Consider the following 24,907-nt stretch of genomic DNA (forward strand, 5'->3'; position numbering starts at 1 on the left):
TCAAGGACAAATTCAAAACGAAGGAATATAGCTAAATAGGAATCAATCGGCTATATTTCTTCCCAGTACGCCGTCTGATCATACTTAACTATGGTACTTCGTCGCCGTTTTACGATTCAAATAGAACATCTAGAAAAAAGACTGCAGCTTCCAAAGTCAAATTGGCGGCTATTTGCACTGCTGCGGCGCAAATTGTGGCTTCAATCTATGTCGTCAGCCACAAATTGTAACCGCCAACCTTTGTCACGGGACCTGGTTCCTGGGTTGGATGGCAAGGCCTGGCCTGGCCGCCTAGGCTCCATTCATGCCAATGGCTGAATGGAGCAACACGCACGTCCAATGCTTTGAAAGCCCAGCAAGGCGTCGCGTCTTTCAATGTACCTGTGCCCCTTGCGAAAAGCTCGTTGCCAAAAACGCACTTTCGTCACGACCTTTTGCGTGCCAACAATCGCAAACCGTCCTCCCTTTCTTCGCCGTCCGTCTACTGCTGCACAGGCACCTTTGTTGACACGCCCGTTTGCGACTTTCGGCGACTTCGTGCACCCAAATAAACCCGCCTTTCGCGCTTCAGCATCGCATCACGTCTCCGCCACACATCTACCACCGACAACATGACAGACTACGCCTCCCTTAAGGTCGACGAGCTGAAGAAGCTGCTGTCCGACCGCGGCCTGCCACTGAGCGGCAAGAAGGCCGACCTTGTCTCGCGTCTGCAGGAGAACGACGCCGCCGCCAGCAAGCCCGAGGCGAAGAGTACGTTGCAACGTGGAGACAGACATAGCGCGACAGGACGGCAGACTCAACTCCCAAAGCGACATAATACTGACATAGTCTCAACAGGCAACGAGGACGAGATTGACTGGGACGACGAGAAGCCCGCGGAGCCCGCACCGGCAGCCGCGGCCCCAGCTGCCGCCGCCTCCAAAGACGCTCCCGTCGCAGCGGCACCTGCACCTGCGCCGGCGGCCGCTCCCGCTGCTGCTGCTACTACCGAAGAGACCGCCGCTGCCGCCGAAGAGCCGGTTACCGCGCCGGCTGCTTCGACCATTGACATTGACGAGGAGCTGCGCCGTCGCGAGGCACGCGCCAAGCGCTTCGGTATCACCCCTGCCGCCGCCGACGAGACCAAGGCGGGCGAGGACGAGGACGAGGACGAGGACGCCAAGAAGGCGGCGGCACGTGCTGCACGGTTTGGCATCGACCCTGCCGCCGCTGCAAAAAACAAGGAGGTCGAAGATGCGAGAAAGACGATCCTGTCGAGCCTGGACACGGCGCTGCCTGACCGACCTCTGAAGCGCGGTCGTGGTGGCGGCGACGGCGATCGGAGAGACAAGAAGCGGTCGACGCCCGACCGGCGTCACGGCGGCAACCGCAACGATAACCGCAACAACAACAATAACAACAACAATAATAACAACAACAACAACCGCAATCGCAACATCGACCGGAGACACAACAACAGCAACGCCGGTGGCGGCAACCAGCGGGGCCAGAAGGGTCTTAACTTCCTTTCGGATCCAGCGGAGAAGAAGAAGGCCGAGGAGCGCGCAAAGCGGTTCGGCTTATAGTTGTATTCTTACCTTCCCCATTGGTCTTATTTCATCTCATATGTCTCTCTTCTCTCAACTTTCTCTCCAAGTGTCTTGTCTTTCTATCTACGTCTATTGTAGTTTTGGATCTGCGATGTCTGCTTTTTTATTTTATTTAATTGTTTCCATTGGTCATTTGCAAGAAACAGCGGTTATTGTGCCAGTCGGTGGAAGCTTAAGTAAAAAAGTATTTTTCCAAGCACAGCAGAAAATCTATTTCTCTTCAAAACGCGGTATTATTGTACCCGAGAGGCGACATGCCTCTTGTGGGTTGAGATGCAGCTGGGAAATGTGGTTTGCTAATTTAGAAAAGAATGTAAAATTGCATGTTTTGTACAGCGGCATGCAGACTTTTCTGCACGCTTTTGTTTGGCGAAAGGAACACAAATAACCTCACCTCCATGGAAACATATGGCCGTTTGAATAGAGCGTGATGCCGGAGCTGAGACTTATGCCGGTTGGTATTCGTCGCCAATTTGATTTCCGATTCTAAGCCCTACTTTGTACGATAATTGGGATTGGTATTTTTTAAAAATAATGATAATAATAATAAATAAATAAATAAGCTTTTATCCATCGAATATTCGTTTACTTATTTATAATTTTTAACAAAAAAAATTACTGACAAGGAGTTGGACCAAGGAAGTATGAAAAAGACACAGTTGATTTAGAGCATGATCTTCATTTCCTATAAATAAATACTTCACGCAGAGGGTATCTCTAAATAAGTCTCGCTAGACGGACCGTTCAAGGATAGGTCACGAAACAATTGTAAAAAAAAAAAAAAAAAAAAAAAAAAAAAAAAAAAAAAAAAAAAAAAAAAGGAATAAGAGGATAAGGATAAGGGTCAACCCAAGACTGGTTTTCGCCCACTGTGTTGCCTTCATCGCAAGAGAAAAGGAAAGGCACCGCCACAATGGTCCAGCATTGATTCAGAAAGCACACGACACAAAAAATCAAGGAACCGCAAATCAGACACGCTTGCTCGCAAACAATGAGGAAAAGCACATGAAAAACAAACAAACAAAGGCCAAAGGAGAGACAAGTGTGATAGGAAAAAAGGGCATTAAAGTTAGGTAGGGGCGGGTTTCATCGCTGCGCATCCCAATACATCCAAATATGCGAGAAAAGAATCCGAATATGTAAAAAACAGAGACCCTCTGAACCTCGTTGCGAGGCCCTGTGAAGCCAGAGAGGGGTTGCAAGCTGCCGTTCTGTATCAACCGGAAGCATTGCTTTATTTCTTTGATGAGCTGTTTCTTCTGAATGGTAAAAAAGTTATGCAGTCTGGAAATTCGAAGAGGAAATGACAAAGTATGCCAGAGGCTTGCGCCTAATGTGTGATTTAACTGTGTAAATGCCGTCCGCTGTTGTTGTGGAACATTGAGATGATAATATGAGAAACACAAAATGATAAAAAGAAAATTAATCATTGCAGTCGACTGGATGGCCTATTAGATGCTCGCCATACGCTTGATGTCGGGTACGCGGGCATAGCACACCATGAGCTTGAGGTTAGTCCCCCACCCCTCACACTCGGCCAACAGCGCGCGGTCCATCCACATGTCGCTGCTGCCCGTTGTGTTTGGCGCTGAACGTTGTGACGGTTCAAGAGCAGCATCGCCATAGCACCGGCTGTGCCACCAACGGCCCACCCGCGCGACCGTGTTCGTGATGTTCTCGTCGGCAACGGGGCTTTCGTCATTGATCATCTCGGCAAGGCTGCGCTGGTCCTTCGGGGGCTTGGCCGTCGTTCCGACCGGCGCATGCTTTGCATCGCCGTCAGCCACTAGGTCGCTCTTTGGCCGTTGAATGGTGCTGGCGACGGGGATCCCGACGCGGCAGGACTTGATGTCCGTAAAGCCCCGCTTGCCGAGAAGACGCACAATGGCGTCCGCAGCCGAGCCCAGATGCATATCTGGCGTGTGGCTGTGAACCTGCTCCTTGAGCCGGCGAATAGCACGTCGGGTGCGAGGCCCCATGTTGTTGAGATCAACATCCAGAATCGACAGCTCCAGGTAGCCGCCGGGCTTCAAGACGCGGCGAGCCTCGTTGACAATATTCTTGTAATAACTTTCAGGGCCGGCGTCCGGGAAGCGGAAAACAACGGTAGTGAAGAGCTCTGAGCCAAAAGGCAGTTTGTCCGCGTGGGACGTGTACTGGATCTGGTGGTGATTGGGCGGACTCAGGGGGAAGGCAGTGGCACCGGCTTTCTGGTCAACAGGCAGAGGCGCGCGCGGCGACAGGTTGAAAAATGTCGCTGCAGGGTACGTCTCGGCGGCATAAAACGACCAATCGTCGTTTCCGAGCCCGTCAATGACAAGCACAGAGTGGCCATTGGGAGGACTGGCAGCTTTGACCATATCGTCGCGGGCAGGACTGAAAAGCACGTGGCCAAATGTGAGCCATTTGCTGACCGTCATGGAACCTACTCGGAGGTTGACTTGAGAAATAGGTGAGTTGTCTTCGGAAACTTGACTGTAGACGCTGCTGTCCGAGACTCGTGTTTTGTTCTTGGAGCTCCTTTGAGAGGAGGCGCTGCTTCGCTGCGACGAGGCAACAGCTGGCTGTTTTTTTGCTAAAATGCCACTATTGTTCCGGTCTCCATACCCAGAAACAAAGTCGGTGACCGAGAAAGGCGTTGGGGGAGGCTGAGAAACAGTTGAGTCTCGTAGACTATTGGCCGATTGGTCCAAGAGCCTGGTCGGGCTGTTGACAGAGTAGATGCTTGAAGCAACTGGTGGTCGGCTTGTTTTGGCAATAGCAGTAGCAGTAGCATCGCCAGTGCTTCGCTTGGGGCGGAAGTTGGCAGCGATAGTAGGTGACCCGAGTGGAGCGACCATTCGTTGATCAAGTCGCTTGACCGTTCCCACGACGGTACCCGGCGGAGCTAGGAACTCTTTCATGGGCGACACTTCCAGATAGAAGGGCATGCCCTGAGAAGAGGTTGCAGACTGGGGTACCTTGCCTGCCTCCTCTCCAAGAAGATCATTGTATTCGTCCCAAATCTCGTCTTCGGCGAGCGGTGCGCTCGGATCCGGAACGACGGCAGTGGCATCAGCAAAGCTGAGAAGACCGGAGCTGCTTGTGCAAGACGTGGTTTGAGAATCCTTTCGGGTAGAGAGGCTAAAGAACTCGTTTCCTTGATCGATGGGCTCTGCATCTGGGGATAGATTTTGTGAAAGGCGAAAACGGAGAGTCGTGGGGTCTGCGGAGCTTCCCGTCGCAGTCGATCCATCTTGTAAGAGATCGGGTGTACTTGATTTGGGTGGGGAAGGACCCTTGGCGACGGAGTTTGTATCCAACGTGTTCAGCAGCGGGGCCAGCGATGAGGGATCTTGCATGCTTACGCGATTAAAGGGCCGTGAGAAGCTTTTTGGCGACGTTTGCTCGGGCCGTATGCTCACCACCTTAGGAATGCGTCCAACTTGTGGAAGCCTGCTTGGCCGGCCCTGGTATTGTGCAGGCGGCGGGGATATCGTGGTATTCTCACCCGCGTCTTGAGGCGTTGCTTCGAGAGGCACTTCTCGGACGACAGGGCCAGTTGGTGTTCGAGAAATCTGCAATCTTGTGTGAGGCTTCACGGGAGACTGTTCGTTATCTGATCGGTGTTGCTGGCGTTGTTGCTGCTGCTCTTGTGCTGATACTGCAGGCTCGGGAGGACGTTGTTGCTGTTCTTGCTGATGTTGCGACCTATGCGAAAGTGCAGGTGACGGAGGGGGTGGTGCCCGGGCACGCGTAGGCTGGAGCCGCGGCAGCTGCCCGGGCGGTCCGCCGGTTCCAAAGACTGTCTGCTCAATGGATGGACGTCTGTCTCGGCTGCCGAACTGAGCGGCCATAGTAGGGTTACCGAGAGCTCGCGCTTCGCGAAGAATGTCTTCGACATCCATATCGTAATCTTCCTGTTCGGACGAGTCGATCATGGCGTAGAACGCAACTGGTTTCTTCTTTTCAGCCGGTATAGTAGCGGCCTCCACGGTAACAGCCAAGGTTGAGGTTGACTGAAGAGCCTTTTTGGAAGTCGCCGGCTGGCTCTGAGAGCGGCCGAACAGGTTCCATTTGCGCGGTGATCGTGCCCGCTTTGTGAGTTTCTTGGTCACTGTCGGCGGCTTCTCGTTGGGACCTGAGGAGCCCTTGCGGCCGCGGCCAGTGCCGGCACCGGTATTGGGGCCGGCCTCCAATATAGAGTCGTCGGTCATGATGGACATGTCCGCGCTGGTCATGGACGATGGGACACCGCCGTTTTGTTGGTTTACAACAATGGGCCGTGGCACACGGACCTGTGCACGGTCAGGCGATCGTAGGCGTTGTACGGAACGGCGAAAGGCAAGAGTCGATTTCATCACGACTTCAGAGTCGCTGCTATCAGAAGGTCGACGACCGCCGTGAGAGTTGTCGTGGAAGCCAAAAGGGGAAGGGGACATTTGGCGCGATCCGCGAGGTATGGCCGAAGGCCAGAGAGACAGACGATCTTCGCGCGACGAGACCGAGTCGGCCCGCGAGTCGGTGCTTGGACGACGATACCCAGCAGGAGGAGGAGCGGGAGCGGTGCGTGAACCCACGCTATTTGCACTTGTGTCGCTGGTGGTCTGAGACAGCTCGGAGCCAATGTTGTGGTTCTCAATGATCTCGCCCCCGGCAATCACAACTGGACTGAGTCGGTCGCGGAGGAAGGGATCCTGAAACTGGGGACTGGTCGCAAGACTTTCCTGAGATGACCCGGTGCCACGGAGAAAGGTACTGACACTACTGCTTCTGCGGCGGCCGGATCCCAGTCTACCATAACCCTCGTGCCCCGTGCCAGCTGCAGGACCCTTTCGCGTGGTTCCGCCCTCATTCTTGTCAGAAGCAGCAGCGGATGCACTACTCTCGACCGGCGGGGCCGTCTTGGTTCGGCGCCCAAACAGTGGAAACCTTGTACGGAACGTCGAGACGTTTGGGCTAGGAGTGCGGGTCAGCCTGGCACCAGGCTCTTTAGTAGTATGACCCGGCACGTCTGCTTGCGCTTGTACTCGACCCTGACGTGAATCTGCCCGTGACGACTGTGAAGACATGGTAGGGCCAGGGGAGGCTGAAACAGCTCTGGTTAACTCAACTGCCTGAGATTGTGAGGACCCGGCAGGATGGAGAGTGCTAGGTGACCGGACCGTGGTATCTTGAGGTCGGACAGGTTGGTGTGAATATGAGGATGATCCTGGTCGTTGTTGGTGCTTGTCGTACAAAAATCGCTGTTGGTGAACGACATTTGCAGATGCTGGAGGCGGTGACGAGGCCGGTAGATGGAGATCGCCGAGAGGATCGGGCGAAGGAGCGTAGTCCAGGTTGCTCTGAATGACAGGCACGGAAAAGTCAAGTTGCGACAGGTCGGGCGTACCATCTCGGCTAGGGCGTGCTGGTGGCGTTTGTTGTTGACGAGTCGTCTGTGCAGGCGATGTGACTGTTCGATGCCGTTGATTAGGGGCCTTTATTGCGGATGAACCAGGCACGTCGCTTTTAGTGGCCGTTTTCTGTTGTGTTAGAAGTTGGGCTGCGCGTGCAGACCCTGTTGTTTGGTCTGCCTGCGTCGGCGAGCGTCGAGTTTGCTGCGTGGGCTGTGTGCGTTGCTTCAAAGGCGAGCTCCTTTCCTTCTCGTCATCAGACTGTTTGAATTTTTGTGATGATTTCCGCGGTGGCGGACTTGGTGGTACCGGTGACATTCTCTTCTTTTTGGCTTTCACTCTTTTGTCACCTCCACGTACTGTGCCATTCGATGATGAAGAGGACGAATTAAGAGACTCCCGAATGGCAGCAAGAGTCTGAGTGGGAGCAGCAGATGCATTCGTCCCGTTTCCATTCGGTACTTCCTTGTTAAAACTTCCTGTCCACCCCCGAGCTGGTTGCCGCGACCGTGGCGCAGTTGGCATGCGCACCGAAGACATCAAACCCGGAGAATGAGATGAGATCGATGTGGGCGTTGTGTCGCGGCTGTAGGGGCCCGGCCCTGGCGACTCGGAAAAGCGCGTCGAAGGGCTTCCGCTCATACCGCTTGTCAAACTGCTCGTACCCGAGAAGTAGGGTGTTGGTGGCGGAGGAAACCCTTCTGTGGCCAGCCGGAACAGGATGTCGGGGTGTTTTGAGCCATACTTATCAGACGTGGACGGCGAAATGTCAACATCACGGTAACGATCCAGCTCGGGGTAAATGGTGACTGAGTGGGCGCTCGTCACCTCTCCTTTCTGGGCCACACGGATCTCAGCTGGGCTTTCTGTCAAGCCACGGTCCAGGTCAAGCGGTGTCTGTGACCATGTTGTCGAAGACGAGGAGCTCGTGCCTGCTGAGTCGTTGCGTGAGCGAGCGCTGGACAAATTTATAAAAGGTGCCTGTGCCGAGCTACTAAGTGCATTCCGCTGGGACTGTGGCTCCGAGATTGACGACCGTACGGCGTTTGGGAGAGACCTGCTCGAGCTCGGGGTAACCATTGATGTGCCCCATGACTGGGACTGGTGTGTCAACGGTGGGCGCGATTGACTCTTTTGTCGTGGGTTCGAGGGCCGTCGTGGTGCTGAAGCGGCTGCTGGTGGTCCGGCAGTCGTTTGAGGAGTTCTGCTGGCGAGGTTCGGACGGGCGGTGGGCAGTGATGATGAAAACGGAATCGTAGACGACCCGGTTGATGCGAGTCTGCGGGAGTTGCCTTGGTCATGGTGTAGTGATGGGCGAGTCCGGGAGGCGTCCTGCGGAGCGAGGCCGTTCTCTGTTTCCCGCGGTAATCTTGTCCGGTCACTTTGTCCCTGAGGGGGTCTCAAACCAGGTCTGAGGGACGCCATGGTCTAGTAAATATTCACAAGCAAACCCCATCAGTGTCGATGCGGCAAAGCCAGGTAATATTCTGTCTCTCTCTGTCCCCAGCTATCATACCACAAGCATGGTATGAGGTTTGGTACATGGGCTATTAAAAGACCGAAAGGTGTGGGTGTCAGCACGCGATACCAATAATCTAAATGATGGTTAGGATGGAGGCACGAACCTTTGCCAGTAGAGCAGCGGTGCACAGGATGCCACTCTTGCCTCCATAAAATGTTGACGCTGTCCGGTAAGCGTGATATGAGATGAAATGGAGGGAGAACAGGCGGGTGAAATATGATGAAAGAAAAGGGATATTAAACAATAGATTGGGTTTGAATATAAGAGGCTCCAGCCTTGGAAGGAAACAGAGTTGAAAAAAGAGATAAATGCCGACGATACGACTAGGCCGAGAAATTGTCCATGAAGTAGCGATGAGAGACAAGAAGCGGAATAGAAGTATGTACTGAGATGGGAGAAAAGTATGCCGAAATGAGACAAAAAGAAGAAGAAAAACAATGGCAGGGTTAAAAAAGTGACAGGCCAGAATATAGCAACAGTATTCCAGGGGAAATGAACCGGGGCAGCACTAGAGGTGACAGAAATATCTAGGTAGGGGATGTGACGGAGGAAATGGAAATAGGTGACGGAGTGATGGTGGGTAGTTAAATGGTGTGGGAGGGTGTATTGAGCCGATCTAGTGAGTCTGCGTCGATGAAGAACCGTTAGCTATTGTCTCCCGAACAAGGCTCAATGTGGCGTAGAGTTGAAATAAAAAGCAAAATGGAAGAGAAACTCGGCTGGCGTTGGCGTGTGAAAGGAGCTGCTTCGAAAACTTACCAGGTGAGATCGGTGCATCTTGAACGGGGCAAAACACAGATGGACAAGGACAATGAGGTCGGTATCTAAAATTCACGAGTCAAGAAACGGGATATAAAAGTAAGAGAGACAAGAGACAGCAAGACAAAGTAGCTCGCGGGAGCTTGAAGAGGCGGACAGCTCAACAGTATATACATATATATCTTTCTTCGAGTTCGGAGCGTCTTCAAAGTGTCTTTTATTCATATCCAGTCAACAGGGGTACATTGACCAAGAGACGCACTGTGGGTGGAGGGGGCAATGGCAGTTGAACACTGGATATGGAGGGGGCGTGAAATCAGTAAGAGGGTGTGGACTCGAAAGGAATAGGAACAGGAGCAGGATGAATGGAAAGAACTGGCATAAAAAGAGAGGGAAAAAATGAATAAAAAAGAAAACAAACCCAGCAGTAAAGAGCAACAGAAGAGGCAGTCAAAATGATGGACAAGGACCAGATGGGAATCTCAAACGGGGTGGCACATCAAGCATGTGTGTGCCTCCCACCATTTTGGCTTGGATGCTTGCTATGTTTTTTCTTTTCTTCTTTTGGCCACACCCCTCCACGCGGAGGCGAATGCAGATAGACAGGGTGCAGGTACCTGGGAGCACTCAGCACTGGACCGCCAGCCATGGCGATCCCGCCGTCAGACGGAGGTAAGTTGCAGAAAAAACCTGCAGTGTGGCGGCTCCCTCTTTGGGCTCTACTTTTCCTCTTTGGAGGCTGATTTCTTTTCTTTTCAACATCTTTTTTGCTGCACGCCCTGCTCGTCCACGGCAAGGCTTTCGACCGGCTTGCTACCACCCGTCACCAGCCAAAGCTGTCATGTGCACAATCTCTGCAGTTGATCGGTGGGCCGGAAAGAATGCAGAATCGACCCGGAGCAAAGAGGAACTTTGAGGAATCGAAATAGCGTGGCCGTCTTTGCCCGTCTATGTTTTGGACGGGGCCAGTGACTGAAGGACTGACGGTATCTAAAGGCTGGAGGACAAGGGGTGCATGCTAGATGGAGTGGTGGAGAGTGTGCGACAGAAAAAACCAAGAGCAGAAAGGCGTAGAGGCGGAGACGAGTAGAAGGATGTCGAGTGGTGGAAACAAAACCATTTTGGGAGGAGATGGTGAGGGAGCCTTGGTGCAGCAGCTCTTGCTAGGTGGATACAGGGCCTTGGTTGCTCTTTCCATGTAAATGGTCATCGTGCCCACTTTTGCCTCCTCGTCCAGTGAGTCTGCGGGCAGCACTTAATCATTTAACCTTTTACTTTTTGTAGAAAACCTATCATATTTTCGTTTTCCTCCTAGGGAGCCGCTGTGCTTGCTGCCCCCTCTTTTCCGCAGTGGACAAAAGCTGCGCCCTGGCTTTTGCATACGGCGACGTCCTATGGGAGGCGAAATACTGGATACGCGATTGCCATTGGCCACAGTGAGCTGCTCAACCGCCCAATCGCACCTGCCCGGTCTGGGGTTGATCGGGACGTCTGGTTTAGAGAAGGAGCAGCAGCAGGATGTGAAAGCTAGGAAAACGGGCAAGCGCGAGCAGCAGACCCAGAACGCGCGTGATGGGCGTGAACGACACCTATATTTCGCAGCGACTTTGCTGGCCCGCAGGACTCTCGTTCTCCTTAGTAGGTGCATCGCGAATGCATATTAATAGGAGCTATTCAGGGATGGAGGTTTCGCTTCTCCATTTTCTGCGAGTATCTGTCAGAAGCGGTGTTGCCTTTTGTAGAAAGGAGTCAGTGGCTGGCAGTTCCTTCCCTGTCATTGAGCCAAGAACCCCCGTCAGGAAGGAGCACCGTAATGAGGGATGAAAGCACAGAACCTAGAGATATACAATTACGGGTGCTCGCAACGGAGGAAGGAGCCAACAAAGATCTGGCTGGTCTGCGCGGTGCGCGTGCGTTCAGTATTCGAAGCGGCGGGTAGGCGCGGACGGTTTGACCAGATGTTGATCGTGAGTTCAGAGTGGTGACCCACGTCCCCACTTTACAGAGGGAAGAGGGTCGCGAGAGGGACCGCTAAATACGCGAGCACACAAGCGTGACAGGTCAAAAAGTAATCGGTCAAGCGCGCTAACCCGGCAATGCCAGGCTAAGAAGCGCCTGAAACCCTAAAGTTAGTGGGCCTGAGCAAGAACCAGACCTCGAAAGACGTCTCGTTGGCGAGTTTGCGTGCCAACGCAGCACTTCTTCAGCTTGCTCCAGGCGCTGCCATCCGCTGATGTTTTGTGATTGTATGCTTATTGGAACACAAGTGAGATGATTGACATCTTGACGGAACTGCGGCGAACACCTGGGTGTGATATTTTGTGTGTCTCCGAACGGTGCACGAAACGCTGCATGTCTCACTTCACAAAAGCCGAGGGCTGCTTGGCCACGAGGTTGGGCAAGAGGGTGTCTTCCAAGTATGAAGGAGACTCACAGACACTCATGTCCGTGGATGGCACCTGAGTTCAAGGCTCCTCTCTCGTCGCCATGTTCGTCTTCACTTCATGGCGATCTAGTCTACTTTATCCACTGATTTGCATGGCTAGCCGCTAGCTGTCGACTCAACAGACTAACCAAAGCGACTATGGCCAAAGGAAAGGCCCGCGGGAGCCGGGGCGGTGACTAGTGACCAACGGCCTGTTTCTGTTTGTGGTCAGTTTGCGTGGACTCCGTATGTATGTCTCAACGTCTGTCGTTAGTAAATGTTTTCTTCTTTCTTTCGCTCCTTCCATCGGTTTTGTGTGCGGCCACGCTCGGGGAAGACACGCGGTCGTCGTTTCCCGTCTTTTGTCGCCAGCCCCCCTGTTCCTACCTGAGTTGCCCCCTCCACGATGACCACCGGAAAGAACCCATGCTCCTTCTCATGTGATTCGTCCATGAGAGCCACATGGGGCCGAACGGGAAGGAGGGAATCACCAGTCTCTTCTCGCTCGTTCACAGCAGGATTTCTCATTGGCTGTGTTGTTGCCAAAAACCTCTTATTTTGAACCAATCACGGGGGCGACCCCACTTGGTGTGAATCCCGCTTCGTGATGTCTTTGAATTCTCCAGATTCTCTCTCGTCTCCTCACCCTGGAGCCTGGCATGCGCCCACATGCATTTACAGGCCCGCAGTTGGAAACCCCCTCTCATCACCACACCCTCACAGGCTCAAAAGTTTATTTTCCAACCTTGGATGTAACGTGAAAGGCAGCATCGGGTCACACGAACGGCTCGATATTCGGAAGGTCTCAGTCGCACACCCACCTCTGCGGTCCCTAAACGGGACAAAATGACGATTACTCGATTCCGTCTCGCAGAGTTGCGTCTCCTAGACTTTGCGAGCTACGACAGCGGGTTGGGCAAACCTCGGGTTGCCTGTACAAATACAACAGAGGGTTGCACAAACAAAATTTGCACAAAGGATAATCAGATATCTCGATACAGAAGCATAGAGGCTGAGACGGAAATATAGAAAGATGAGACGCTCTCCGGGTTGCACATGCGGAGCGGTGAGCGTTTATCGAGGCGGTCTACGAAAAGCAAAAAGCCAAGTCGAGACGAGTGAGCTAATGGAAGTCAGGTGCCAACGACGAAAAAAACATGAAGCGAGAACCGCGTGCTCAACATGTCGGGCTCGTCAATAAGGTCTGTGACATGCTCATCATTGAATTTGCACGGCCGACGTCATAGTTCAGCGTCACAGATATTTAACGAAGTAGTCGCAACAGTCTGCCTTGCAAAGACAGCTGAGAGAAAGGCTGAGAGAAGACGCAAAATAAGCAGATGCATGCCTGTCCTGATGCGTTGGCAACTGCAAGAAGATCATCTGCGTCTGCAAGCGCGACGGCAATTTGTCGTCAGGTGACAGCGGCCCTGATATGCGACCCGACACGTTGGGAAGCGAGACTCCTGACCAAAAGACGGCAGGAGGATGAATCCTACTTTTCGCAACCTAGGTCCAACCAAAGCCTATTACAGTTATTTTTGCAAGCTGCAGGAGGCTGCCTCCGGCCAACACACAGGCCACCAGGCCTGGCTCTCCCCAGCATGCAAACCAGCATTATGCATGCACAGATATGCAAGAGATTGCTCCCAGATTTTTTGGCATGCAGGGCGCATTTTGCTTTGTGCATAGTCTGGGAACCAAACGGATAGCCCGAAAGTTTCTGGTTGTGTTACTGCCTGTTTTGCGATTGTTTATATATAGCACAAATCTCAAGGTTTGGCCTGCAGTTTTGTGTTTTTGCCCTGCCTATTGCAGCCCAGGATCCGTGGTTGGTATGCGCGTCTGCCCGGTAGGCGTCTCTTTCCCCCTCCCTACGACTTGACCAGATGCACTTCGCCACGGGCATTGAAGTGTGGCTGCTAAATGAGGCAAGACAATAGTACTGCTATGTGTTGGCAAAGAGGCGAAAGATAAGGCGAGGAAAACCTGAGTGGCAGAAGTGAGAGTCATCTCGCCCTCTCCGAGATCGATGCAGGCATTTCTGGTATTGTTGGTAATCTTCATAAGCCACCAACATGGTCAGAGGTCAGAGTTTACAACTCGTCTGGATATGCGTTTAATCTTTTATTCTTTCCTTTGCTTGTTGTTTTTCAACCCGGCCTCTTTCCCCTCCTGGTTAACGACACCCCTGCATTGTCAGGATAAACGACCTGGCCATTGTCTGTTCTTCCTCAGTCCCCATATTTGACTGGCAGGGGTTTGTCTTCTGCGATTGGGTAGCCGTTGCAACCACCAACGATCGTTTTCTGGGTTCTTCAGACTTCGGTGGAGGTGATTCTCTCCACGAAAGATGGCGTCCAGACAAATAGGCGAGTGTCGTTCCGATAGCGTGATCGACAAATGCTCTGGCCTTTGGTTCTGCCTTTGATATTACGCCGCATTATACTATAGCTGGCTATCAGGACGGATTTTCCAATGCTGGACAGGACACGCACTCAGCCATTCACACATCTCCAACGTCGATTGCCCGGCCGTCTTTGCAACTATTCGTCACCTTTCTGCCGTGTCTCCTTGTTGATGTTTGTTCAGGGGTGGAGACAAGCAAAGAAAGAAGAAGCATCGTGCCATACATGCCCCGTCTAAAACGCTGTCGTATGGGGTACGTCGGTGGCAACAAAATTAAAAAAACGACGATGCTCGAATCCTGCAGCTTATGCCACCCACTTTCAAACCACCTTTTGAGGACGCCCACTCGCCTTGCTTCTTTGCTCTTTGGCGGCCACCAAAAGGCTGTTTTGTCTACACGTGCTCCTCTTTCGGTCTTGTCGGTTTGTCATTTGTCCAGTCATGAAGCAATGTTGACAACAACCAACTTTTGTCGTCAAATATCAGCATGACATTGGCAACGATGGCCCGTGTCTTGTGACTACATTGGAACGACGTCTGAAAGCTCACACTTCACACCCCTTTCCCTGTCTCTCGGGATCCGAGTTTGCGAATTGGTGCGAGACATGCAGAGCCCTTTCCATCCATTTCCAATTTGTTTCCAATCCTGTTCCTGTCTATTTTCTCAGCTCAGCCCAGTTCTTAAACGGCCGCAATCCACGATGTATGGTACGTCGTTTTTCCCGTATCATGAGCTATTTCTTATCAATAAATTGTAGCACACAAAATTGGCCGAGGACATGACTTATTTACGCCAAGAACTTGCGGCATCCTGTTTGCGGCTTCCTCTATCTGGCCACAGGCAGGGACTGATGGCCCCTTTTCAGACGCTGTGACCTTGTCCTATCTCGGAAAATGTCGCACACGGCGCTGCTCGTTCGCTCCGCTCGGCTTGACGATGCTAGTCCAATTCTCCAAGACGATTCGCTCTTTTGCTTTTCCGCCTTCATCCACCCCCCTTTTTTCTTCTCGCTTGGTCTCTCATCGTCTCTCCTCCCTCGTCGTGGCGTACGCAAAGATCAAAACGCGCCTCCCGGTAGGGCTACGCCAAGCGCCCTTAGAGGTCATCGACCGCTTTTAGTCGTCGTCGTCCTGTCTTGTTCTCCGTCGTTAGTTTTGTTTCCCCTTAAGCCAAGCAGAAAGAGGCTGGCTGGATATGGCTTGGCTTCAAGGCTGGTTGCTAACTACGACATGTCTTTTATCATTTTTTGTGTCCCCTTTCTTTTTTCTTTCCTTTTTAGACAAACCAGCGTTTCGACTGTACGCTTTTTCTCCACCAAAAGAGCGCAAGCATCACGTTCCCAGCATCTCATATGTTCCGGTGGCTATTTCATGACCATCCTCTCATGGTCACGGGCGACCAGGAGCCGTACTTGTCCCAAAGCTGAACCTCTGCCGCCGATTCGCTCCATTGAGTTATCTTCAGCCGGCCATACAAATGACAATGTGGAGACAATCTGGAAGTCCAATTTTGGATTTTAGCACATGGATATCACCTCTCTTCTACGCGAGCGAATACTCGATACAAGCTGATTTCTAGTCAAACTGTCCAATGAAAGAACGAACAGGCATTTGGGATACTCTATTCGCACGCTGTCTATTGACATGTGAGCTTCCCACAGATGAGAGAAATATAAGAATAAAAAATGACCAGTATGCTCCTGGGAAATTATTTCGATGGTATCATTATTAAGCGTTCGGTTGAATACAAAGACATAAAGACTCAAACTGGGTGGTCTTTGACCACAGACTAGCTGAACTGATAGAAAGACATCAGGATCCAGACGAAACAGGTTTACCATGAGAAAGAAGCTGCATCTTTAGCTCATTCATACTCAAAGCGTCCTTCAGTTATGTACATTTCGTCGATTTTAGACCCAAACTGGCCGCGAGGTTACTAAAGACAACCGTCTTTATTGCAAAACGTAAGCATTCCCTGCACTTTCATTGCCTCTTGAACATTACATATAAGCTCATATTTATTAAAATAAGCTGACTGATTGAATTTCTCAGTCTATTTTCGGTAGCTCTACACAGTTGAATAACTAAAAAGTTGTGTTACCGTACACGAGATCAACACAAAATCTACAACATAAAAGCGGCTTATTCGATTAATTAATTATTCATTTCATCATTCATCAATTTTTTTTTTTTTAAAAAAAAACACAAACATCACCGGAACCTTCACGTTAGACAGGTGTCGTCTAAAAGTTTCTTGTAATTGCATTGTCGTCAGTTTGGCCTCGCAGTCATACGTCGGCAACTAATACACCTATGGCTTAGCGGGCCTTTCTCCAGAGCTCTGGACCCTGGGGCACCTGGAAGAACCTTCTTTGCTCTGAAGTTGCGCTTCGCCAGGGGTTATGCTCTGAATGGGTTTTGCAATAGAGCTGTCTGTTGAGGATGCCCTGTTACTTTATCATTCTTGGTCTTTGGATCTAATAAAAAATTTTAGCATTTTCATTTCTCCTCGTATCGAAATGACTATGTAGCGGGAACCTGTTGGCCACAGCTGTTCTCAGTAATCGATGACTGGGACCAGATCTAGATCTGTCTCCGGGAACTCTACCCCAATTAACAAAATCAGCGTGTCGATCAGGCCTTGAGCCCGCTGAACGCGGCTACAGTAGCACGTGCCCACACCACCGACTTGGCATCCCCTGTCTCCTTTTCACGACGCCACACCAGTTCATCGCTGCGACTTCGACCCCATCCATCGACGACACATCGACACATCGAAACAACGACACCTTCCCAGTTGGACTGAAGGGACAACTCGTGAACGACGTGCAAAGGGCCTAGCACACGTTTCATCTACCACGCACGCTCCACATGGGAAGATGACGACGGCGTCCCGGCTTTCGTCACCGTCCATCTGCAATCGTTTTTTACTTGCATCACGAACAAACGACGTCGACCTCTAACGAATCGACGACACGATCTCACGTCTGAGCATCCTCCACATACTCGTTTCGTCCGACTCTTTGACTTTTCCATCGATCCAAAACCACACAAGGCACACGCGCCGCCCGCTAGCAACGATGGCGCGACGGATTGTACGACCACTTTGCTTTCTTTTTTTTTGTGTTCTCTGCTCTTGCAAAACCAGCTACTAACTTAACACTCCCTCGCCACAGGTCCGTACGGCTCTGCAGGTGACTGCAGTTGGCATCTTCACCTTTATCCTCCTCTTCTTCGTCGACCGCAACTACCGCGTGCTGCCCAACGCCATCCACGAGTACATGCCTCAGCACCACCACGGCCTCGTTGTCACCGACATCCGCATCACACGATGCTCCTCCCTCAACGTCTTTTCGTCCTGCAAGCTCGACTCCGACCAGTGGCACCGCATCGAAAAGGACCTGTACCTCGGCAAGAGCATGTCGCACGCCTACGTCCACGTCAAGCGGAAGAAGGAGGCCGACCTGGAGCCAAATGACAAGGTGGTCCTGGACGTGGCCGTGGGCCGCCTCGACCCAGGTGCCAGCGTCAAGGGCCAGGAGGAGGAGCGCTGGGACTCGCGCGGAGCCGGTCTGTGGATCAAGCGCACCGAGAAGAAGCATGTGGGCGACACCAACAACGCCGTGACGGCGATTGACGTGCTCTTTGGCGACGACGCCGTCGAGGCGCGCGACGGCTGGGCCATCAAGGGCACGCCCCTGTTGCTGGATGGTGGCTCTAGCGTCCCGGCGGCGCACATGACGGTACGCAAGGGCGGCGTGCACGATGCGACCAAACCGCAGCCGCGCATCCACGACAACGGCAAGTTCAAGATTGTGCAGCTGGCCGACCTGCACCTGAGCACGGACGTGGGCCACTGCCGCGACGCCGTGCCCAACACGTACAACGGCGGCAAGTGCGAGGCAGACCCGCGCACGCTGGACTTTGTGGCGCGGATCCTCGAGGACGAGCGGCCCGATCTTGTCGTGCTGAGCGGCGACCAGGTCAACGGCGAGACGGCGCCCGACGCGCAGTCGGCCATTTTCAAGTACGCCGGCCTTCTGATCAAGCACAAGATCCCCTACGTCTCCATCTTCGGTAACCACGACGACGAAGGCTCGCTAGCGCGCACGGGCCAGATGTCGCTGATCGAGACGCTGCCCTACTCGCTTTCCAAGGCCGGGCCCGACACCGTGGACGGCGTCGGCAACTACGTCGTCGAAGTGCTGGCCCGCGGCAGCTCGTCGCACTCTGCCCTCACCCTCTACCTCCTCGACACCCACGCGTACTCGCCCGACGAGCGCAAGTACCACGGCTACGACTGGATCAAGCCGAACCAGATCGACTGGTTCAAGAACACCGCCCAGGGCCTGAAAAAGAGCCACGCCGAATACACGCATGTCCACATGAACGTGGCCTTTATCCACATCCCGCTGCCCGAGTACCGCGACGCCTCCCTCTACTTCAAGGGCGACTGGAAGGAGCCGCCCACCGCCCCTGTCTTCAACTCCAACTTCCGCGACGCCCTTGTCGAGGAGGGCGTTGTCATGGTCAGCTGCGGCCACGACCACGTCAACGAGTACTGTGCGCTGTCGACCGACGACAAGACCAACGTGCCCCGCCTGTGGATGTGCTATGGCGGCGGCGCCGGGTTCGGCGGCTACGGCGGCTACGGCGAGTTCAACCGCAAGATCCGCGTCTTTGACTTTGACATGAACGAGGGCCGCATCACCACATGGAAGCGCGCCGAGCACGGCGAGGACATTGACAAGAAGCTGGACGAGCAGATTATTGTCGATGCCGGCAAAGCGGCACCGCCGCCAGAGAATTTGTGAGATTACAACCGCGGCAAGCGCTGTTGTAATTTGTTTTCTTCTTTCTCAGTTGGCCGTCTTTGGTTATTTGCATTATCTGGCGTTTCCTACCGTGGGCTATTTCTTTCTTTTTTGAGATATGGATTTTGTTTTCGTCGTCTTTCTACCCTCTTCTGTTTAAAACATGTCCACTGTCTCCAATGTTTATTCCCCATTCTCTTACTACGTCTAAGGTTTTGTCGTTTCTTTCTTAATGAACGGATTTGGGCGTCTCAAAAACATGTCGTTTTCCTTTTTTTTTTTGGTGTTCATGTTTTCTATGTAAAAATAGCATCAGCCAGGATATGAGCATGAGCCACATCCTTGTGAGAAACACCCTTGTACAAGAAAAAGTGCAGCAGGATTAACAAAGATAAAATTGGCATGACAGAGCCTTGCGCCTCTTTCTTCCCAGTATTCATTCTCTTCACAGCCACGTGAAGCAAAAATGGCATTGGAAAACTAGTACGCTTTCACGATCGCCACGACAGACTTGTTTTGAGAAATCCAAGAATATGCCATAAAATGGAAACGGGCCAGAGTCTGACAGAAGCTACCATCCCTCATTCACTTCGCAATAGTGGGAGATTCACTTTAAGTTGACGACCTGCGATGAGGAGCAATGAAGATCGAGATGGGAGAAATGCATCCCTTCGTTCGACCAATATACGAATCCACCCTGCCAAGAAAGGGTGCCGCAAAACAATCCGAACAGCCCGGCAGTCGGAACAACGGAAGCCGCACAAAGTCCAAAACAAACAAAGCGGTCGTGCTACGATATGCACGCCCGGTGACCCCGTGCCCGTTCTGCAGTTCACGGCGCTCTTCAGCGTTCAAGGTTTAATGCAGCTAGGCCTACCAAGACACACTCTACTCGCCTACGAAATAGTGTTTAACGAATTATGTTAAGACGACACGGACAGCAGTCCTCTGGTTTTCACGGCGTCATCCGTTCTTTGTATTTTGAGTGTATCTGCTCCATGACACAAAGCGGAATCGATCGCTTGGTTACCGAATGGTCAGAGGTCAGAGCGGTCAGGAGTCTCAAGAGGTCGCATTATACGCCGTAAGACCCCGTGCTCCGTATTTTACTAGTCGCATTATACCCAGTACCGTCCCTGTATTCATCCTTCAGAGCCCGTCGCCCTCCATGCCCAATTGCAGTCTGTTCAGAACACAGACTCTCGCGGCTGAAACGGCCTGCGCGTCTCTTGAAACTTGGGACCACGCAACGCAAACCGGCCCCTATTATGCGAGAGGCGTGTGAGATGCGGCAGAGAGAGCATGGCAGTGGCAAAGCAGAGCGTATACGGATCGAACATCGTTGCTTGAACGTATTCTCCGTCGCGGTTGACAACGGCGTTCAATTCGAGACAATGATATGTTGACGTGGTGGAACGCCGTTTCCAGTATTTGCCTTGCCTTTTGGCAAGTGCATCCCCCGCCAAGGCCCTAACATCTGCAAAAGCGAAAAATGGGGCCTTCTCTCTTTGAGTCTGACACTGCCTGCTCTGAAGGTAAGTGCGGTTTGCGCCCCGGCAGACTGAGCTGGGGCGAGTCCAGCATTACGCAGCACACTGCATCTGAAAGGGAAAGTGCGGCCAGAACGGCCTGACCACTTCCATCGTCTGCCAACCAGAGCCCTGCCATCCACCTGACCCAAGCACTGGGACCCGCCCACCTGTTCCGTCTGACCCTCCCTGCTCGCTTTTGGTGTAGCTCCTGCCGTCACTCAGTCGTCGCCGCCCGTCGTCCTTGTTTTTGGCGTGCGTCGCCGCTTCCTCGCCCCGTTCGTGTGCCAGTGTGCCTTCCTCCATGGTGTCGTCGCCTTGCAACTTCACCATCACTTTGTCTCCTCTTCTTGCGTCGTCTGGACTCTCCGCCCGCACACTACAACGTTATACCAGCACTAGTTTGCTGCACTGCGACCAACCTTCTTTCCTTCTCCGCCCACAGCAAAGACATCACCTGTTTTTGCTTTGGGTTCGCTCGCTCTTTCTGTTTCGGTTCCCCAGGTGGCCCTTCCATTCCTGCGTCATCCATGCCTTGATCGTCGTTTCCTTCCCTCTCCAACTCCTCTTTTGGCTTTGGGGGCTTTCCTAATATCTCGGCAATTGTTTTCACCTCAATTTCTCCCCTTTTCGTTTTATTTTGTTCCTTATTCGTCCTTCTGCTGCCATTTCGCTCGTGCTCTCTGCAGTGTCCCTTGCATCGTTCCTGATTGACTCTACGCCTTGTCAGCCCTGCTTTACTTCGTTCGGTGCTTGCACCCACTTGTCTTGCTTATCTCTCACGCGAGTCGTCTCTCCTTTGCTCCTCACTTTTGGCTCCTCAATCTCAGTTCCTTTTCCTTCTTCCTGTCCTCTGTCCTCGTCCTGTCGACTGCGTCGACCTCTTTCGTCTCAAACTTTCGTCTCGACTCGCCCTGCGATAGCCCTGCGATAGGCCTGCCTTTCCCACTCGAACCGCCACACAAAGGGACTTTACGCAGTAAAAACGCTGCTGCCTCAACCTGCTCAACTCGTCCCTAGTTCCATACTAGCAGAGTACGTCACTCCAGTCATCCGCAGCGCAACAGCCCGATTCCAAATCTGCACTGAACTACATTTCGTGTGGGCGTTGTTTTTGAACTTTATTTCTTTTTCTTCGCCTCGATTTGTCCTTCGCCATATTTTGTCGTCTGATTTCTTTTGACGACGAGTTCTTCATTCTCCGACACTGCATCCCGTTAAAAAGTCGACTCTACATTTCGCCTCCCTTCTTTGTTTGTCCCGCAAGGTCCGGCCGCCGAAACGCTACGAATTTTAAATTCGACCTTCGGCCGGCCGCATCGACGACCTCCCTCCTCCATCCCTTCTTCATCCCCCGTTTCGTCCCATCGACAAGCCATCGACCCTGCGACAGTTGTGCATTGTATAATATTGCAGACCGCCAGTCTTTTGACGCCACGCCTCCTCTCTCCACCGTCCCCCTCCTTCTCAAACCGTTTTCGCCACTGTCACGCATGTTTCGTTCTCGGACCAACAAAACGTCAACGAAGTCGTGAAAGCACACAAGTGCCATTTCGCTTCCCAGACACATCGAGTTCCATCGACAAAGGACGCACAAACATACCACAACAAGTCACGAGCCGCCAAAATGCCACACCTACGGGCAGAAGACCCGGACAGCGCCCTCAGCGGCGTGGTCATTGGAATACTGTCTTCCTTTGGCTCCTTCTTCATTATCCTCCTTATCTTCCTGTTCGTCTACTTTCTCCGATACACGACACCCGGTCGCATCTTCCTCGACCGGATCGGTCGGCCCGGTGAATATGACGACGAACAGGCCTTCATACGAGAGGAAACTGAAGCACTCGAGACGATGGACGACATGCAGCGGACAGAATATCTGCGCGCCAAAGGTACGCACTGACACGCAACAACTGCCACCAGGTAAAACACGTACTGTTGGAATCCGAAAAGCATTGCTAACAATCTATTTCTATCTAGCGTTTGTCGCGGCGAACCCTCCAGAATCCGTCCCGACGGACATTTCTCTTTCCCAGTATCTCGCCATCCAAGAAAAGGGCGTGGCCGCCTGGGAGTTTGAACCGGAATTGGAGATCGCCAACTGCTTCGTCGAGGCGCGGACCGAGATCGAGTTCTTTGACTCCGAATGCACCGTCATGAGCAACCTGCCCGTGCCAAAACAGAACGAGGTGTACTATTGGGAGGCCAAGATCTACGACAAGCCCGATAACACACTTCTCAGCATCGGCATGGCGACGAAGCCGTACCCTCTCTTCCGCCTGCCAGGCAAGTTCTTGGCACTGCCGTTGCCATTAGCCACGGAGAAGACCACCAACTGCTAACACTCTGTTTACTCACGTAGGATTCCACAAGTTCTCCGCAGCATACCTGTCATCCGGCACACGCCGCTACAATCAGCCATTCAATGCGACACCATACGGACTGCCGTTTGTGCAAGGCGATGTCATCGGTGTTGGCTATCGTCCACGAACGGGCTCGATCTTCTTCACACGCAACGGAAAGCGACTGGAGGATATTACCCACGGCCTCAAGTCCCAGAACTTCTTCCCGGCCGTGGGCGCCAACGGCCCTGCCATTGTCCACGTCAACTTTGGCCAGGCCGGTTTTGTGTTCATCGAGGCCAACGTCAAGAAGTGGGGCCTTGCCCCGATGACCGGCTCCCTTGCACCGCCGCCACCATATGGCTCTGAGCAGGGCAGCATTCTTTTGGAGACTGGCAGCAAAGACGGATTCACGAGCGCAGCTGCTCCGCAACGGGGCCACGGCTACAGCCAGTCTGTCCAGACATACTCAACCAACCGCAACAATGCTTTCGACCCAGGACATGGCCGCTCTCGGTCTGGCAACTTCCGCATGCTGCCACCAACAAGCCCGGGCCCCGCGCGAAGCCCGACTGATATTTCACTTGCCCAACTCGTACCGACAGATAATGCCGGAGAAGGTAGCAGTAGTGCAGCAGCAGCGAACGGCGAGAGCAGGATTGGCCTTGGTCTGCAAGATCAAGACTTGACGCCACCACCTCAGTACTCGAGTCCACCACTATCCGACAGTGGCAGCCGTCGCAACAGTACAGACAGCGAAGACACGCCCCTGATTCGCGTTGGCCGGAGCCGTGGAGCATCGGCCGCCACACCTGTTCGCAGCAACAATCCTGCTCGCCGGATGCCTCGCCATTCGATTGGCGGACCGCCCATTCCGAGCTATAACGATGCCTTGCGGCAAGGCGCCGGTCAGCAAGGCGCCAGTCCAGATCGCAGCAACAGTGCCTTATCCGGGAGGTAACGCGGGAACGCGACCTGCATAGTGCGGTGCAGCGGGCCTCGCGCTTTTCCTTTTTGTTGGCACTGGTGGCCGAAATCTCGATACCATGAATGATGTCACGACACAGTCATGACGGCACTGGGTCAGGACCTAAGGGCGGGACGATATCTAGCGTTCGCTGCTATTGCGATCGCAAAACGACCCACTGTCTTGCGCACGAATCTACGACACGATACCATATATACATTTTTTTTGTCCGCTCTCTTAGAACAACCCTTGCATAAATGAGGTTTGGACGACGGAGGTCTTCAACTCGAGTAGACGGAGTCAGTGCTCGAGTTGGTGCTCGACAGTAAACACACAAATTCTCAACACACGCACACTGCACACACGAACTATGCACATATATACCTACGATATATTCACGGTACCGCACAAAAGCTTGCCTTTTGGTTTTTGTTCGGGTACCAGGCACGAGAACGGAAAAAGTCCCGGCTGGTTGGAGCGGCAGTTTGATTTAAAGTCTTTCGTATCCGATTCATTTTCTGGCCGATGGGGGCGCTTTTTGGCCGGCTCTATTTCATCGTTTGCATTCTTTTGCTTTCCTTTGTCTTTTTTTTATCATCCCACACGTACACTTGGGATATTCGAGCGTGGCGTCTGCAGGCGTTGACTTTGTGGTTTTTGTTGTCCTCTTTTTTTGTTCTTTTGTGCTTATTATTTATATACTCTCATAGCAATGCCCTATCTCTGCTAACTTGTTTCAAACCAACTTAACCAACAATACCATATTGATGCAGTGATGTATGCCTATAGAAAATACTGTGCTACATTATAATGTTTTGTGTCTATCTAGCATTTAGGTGTTGCTATCTATATAATATGCTTCCTATCGTTTCAATGTGACATGTGGAGAAAAAGGCAATCGCCTCCTGTGCCTTGACGTTCCCTCCTCTTTAATGACTGTATCTCTGTTATAGACGCCTGCTCATCAATAGTCAGTAGTAAATTCCCGGTACTCGTTTTCTCCTGCCTTGTTACTGTCCAGCTCTTGTGCTTTTGTAACTCCTCCTGTTTTATGATCTGTGCTTATCTTGATACTTCATGGTGATGTTTGTTTTCCTTCTCGTAACATTTTCCGTTGTTTCTCTCATTTCTCACCATCCCCAAGATCGACTCACTAAAATCTTGCTGAGCTGT

At 52.4% G+C, this 24,907-nt stretch overlaps 7 protein-coding genes across 7 annotated transcripts; 4 read left to right on the top strand and 3 right to left on the bottom strand.

Moving 5' to 3' along the window:
- Positions 1-611: 611 nt before the first annotated feature.
- SPBR_07629 (uncharacterized protein) lies at positions 612-1,568 on the top strand (the record flags this gene model as incomplete). The annotated part of the gene is made up of 2 exons (XM_040765883.1): positions 612-753; positions 841-1,568. 2 exons carry the CDS (start codon positions 612-614, stop codon positions 1,566-1,568), a joined length of 870 nt encoding a protein of 289 aa, XP_040616611.1.
- Positions 1,569-3,043: 1,475 nt separating this feature from the next.
- Positions 3,044-4,012, bottom strand: SPBR_07620 (uncharacterized protein; the record flags this gene model as incomplete). The annotated part of the gene is made up of 1 exon (XM_040765874.1): positions 3,044-4,012. The coding sequence occupies one exon, from the start codon at positions 4,010-4,012 to the stop codon at positions 3,044-3,046; it is 969 nt and encodes a 322-aa protein (XP_040616612.1).
- A 1,157-nt stretch (positions 4,013-5,169) lies between these two features.
- SPBR_07194 (uncharacterized protein) lies at positions 5,170-6,643 on the bottom strand (the record flags this gene model as incomplete). The annotated part of the gene is made up of 2 exons (XM_040765448.1): positions 5,170-5,282; positions 5,326-6,643. The coding sequence occupies 2 exons, from the start codon at positions 6,641-6,643 to the stop codon at positions 5,170-5,172; spliced, it is 1,431 nt and encodes a 476-aa protein (XP_040616613.1).
- Positions 6,644-7,769: 1,126 nt separating this feature from the next.
- SPBR_07963 (uncharacterized protein) lies at positions 7,770-8,226 on the top strand (the record flags this gene model as incomplete). Its single annotated transcript, XM_040766215.1, has 2 exons — positions 7,770-8,071; positions 8,118-8,226. 2 exons carry the CDS (start codon positions 7,770-7,772, stop codon positions 8,224-8,226), a joined length of 411 nt encoding a protein of 136 aa, XP_040616614.1.
- Positions 8,227-17,162: 8,936 nt separating this feature from the next.
- On the top strand, positions 17,163-18,896 carry SPBR_07012 (uncharacterized protein; the record flags this gene model as incomplete). Its single annotated transcript, XM_040765267.1, has 2 exons — positions 17,163-17,177; positions 17,259-18,896. The coding sequence occupies 2 exons, from the start codon at positions 17,163-17,165 to the stop codon at positions 18,894-18,896; spliced, it is 1,653 nt and encodes a 550-aa protein (XP_040616615.1).
- Positions 18,897-20,479: 1,583 nt separating this feature from the next.
- Positions 20,480-20,731, bottom strand: SPBR_08030 (uncharacterized protein; the record flags this gene model as incomplete). Its single annotated transcript, XM_040766280.1, has 1 exon — positions 20,480-20,731. The coding sequence occupies one exon, from the start codon at positions 20,729-20,731 to the stop codon at positions 20,480-20,482; it is 252 nt and encodes an 83-aa protein (XP_040616616.1).
- Positions 20,732-22,052: 1,321 nt separating this feature from the next.
- On the top strand, positions 22,053-23,728 carry SPBR_07047 (endosomal SPRY domain protein; the record flags this gene model as incomplete). The annotated part of the gene is made up of 3 exons (XM_040765302.1): positions 22,053-22,317; positions 22,406-22,688; positions 22,753-23,728. 3 exons carry the CDS (start codon positions 22,053-22,055, stop codon positions 23,726-23,728), a joined length of 1,524 nt encoding a protein of 507 aa, XP_040616617.1.
- Between the last annotated feature and the right edge of the window lie 1,179 nt (positions 23,729-24,907).

The sequence above is a fragment of the Sporothrix brasiliensis genome (assembly GCF_000820605.1).
Source record: "Sporothrix brasiliensis 5110 chromosome Unknown Cont20, whole genome shotgun sequence".
NCBI classification, from domain to species: domain Eukaryota; kingdom Fungi; phylum Ascomycota; class Sordariomycetes; order Ophiostomatales; family Ophiostomataceae; genus Sporothrix; species Sporothrix brasiliensis.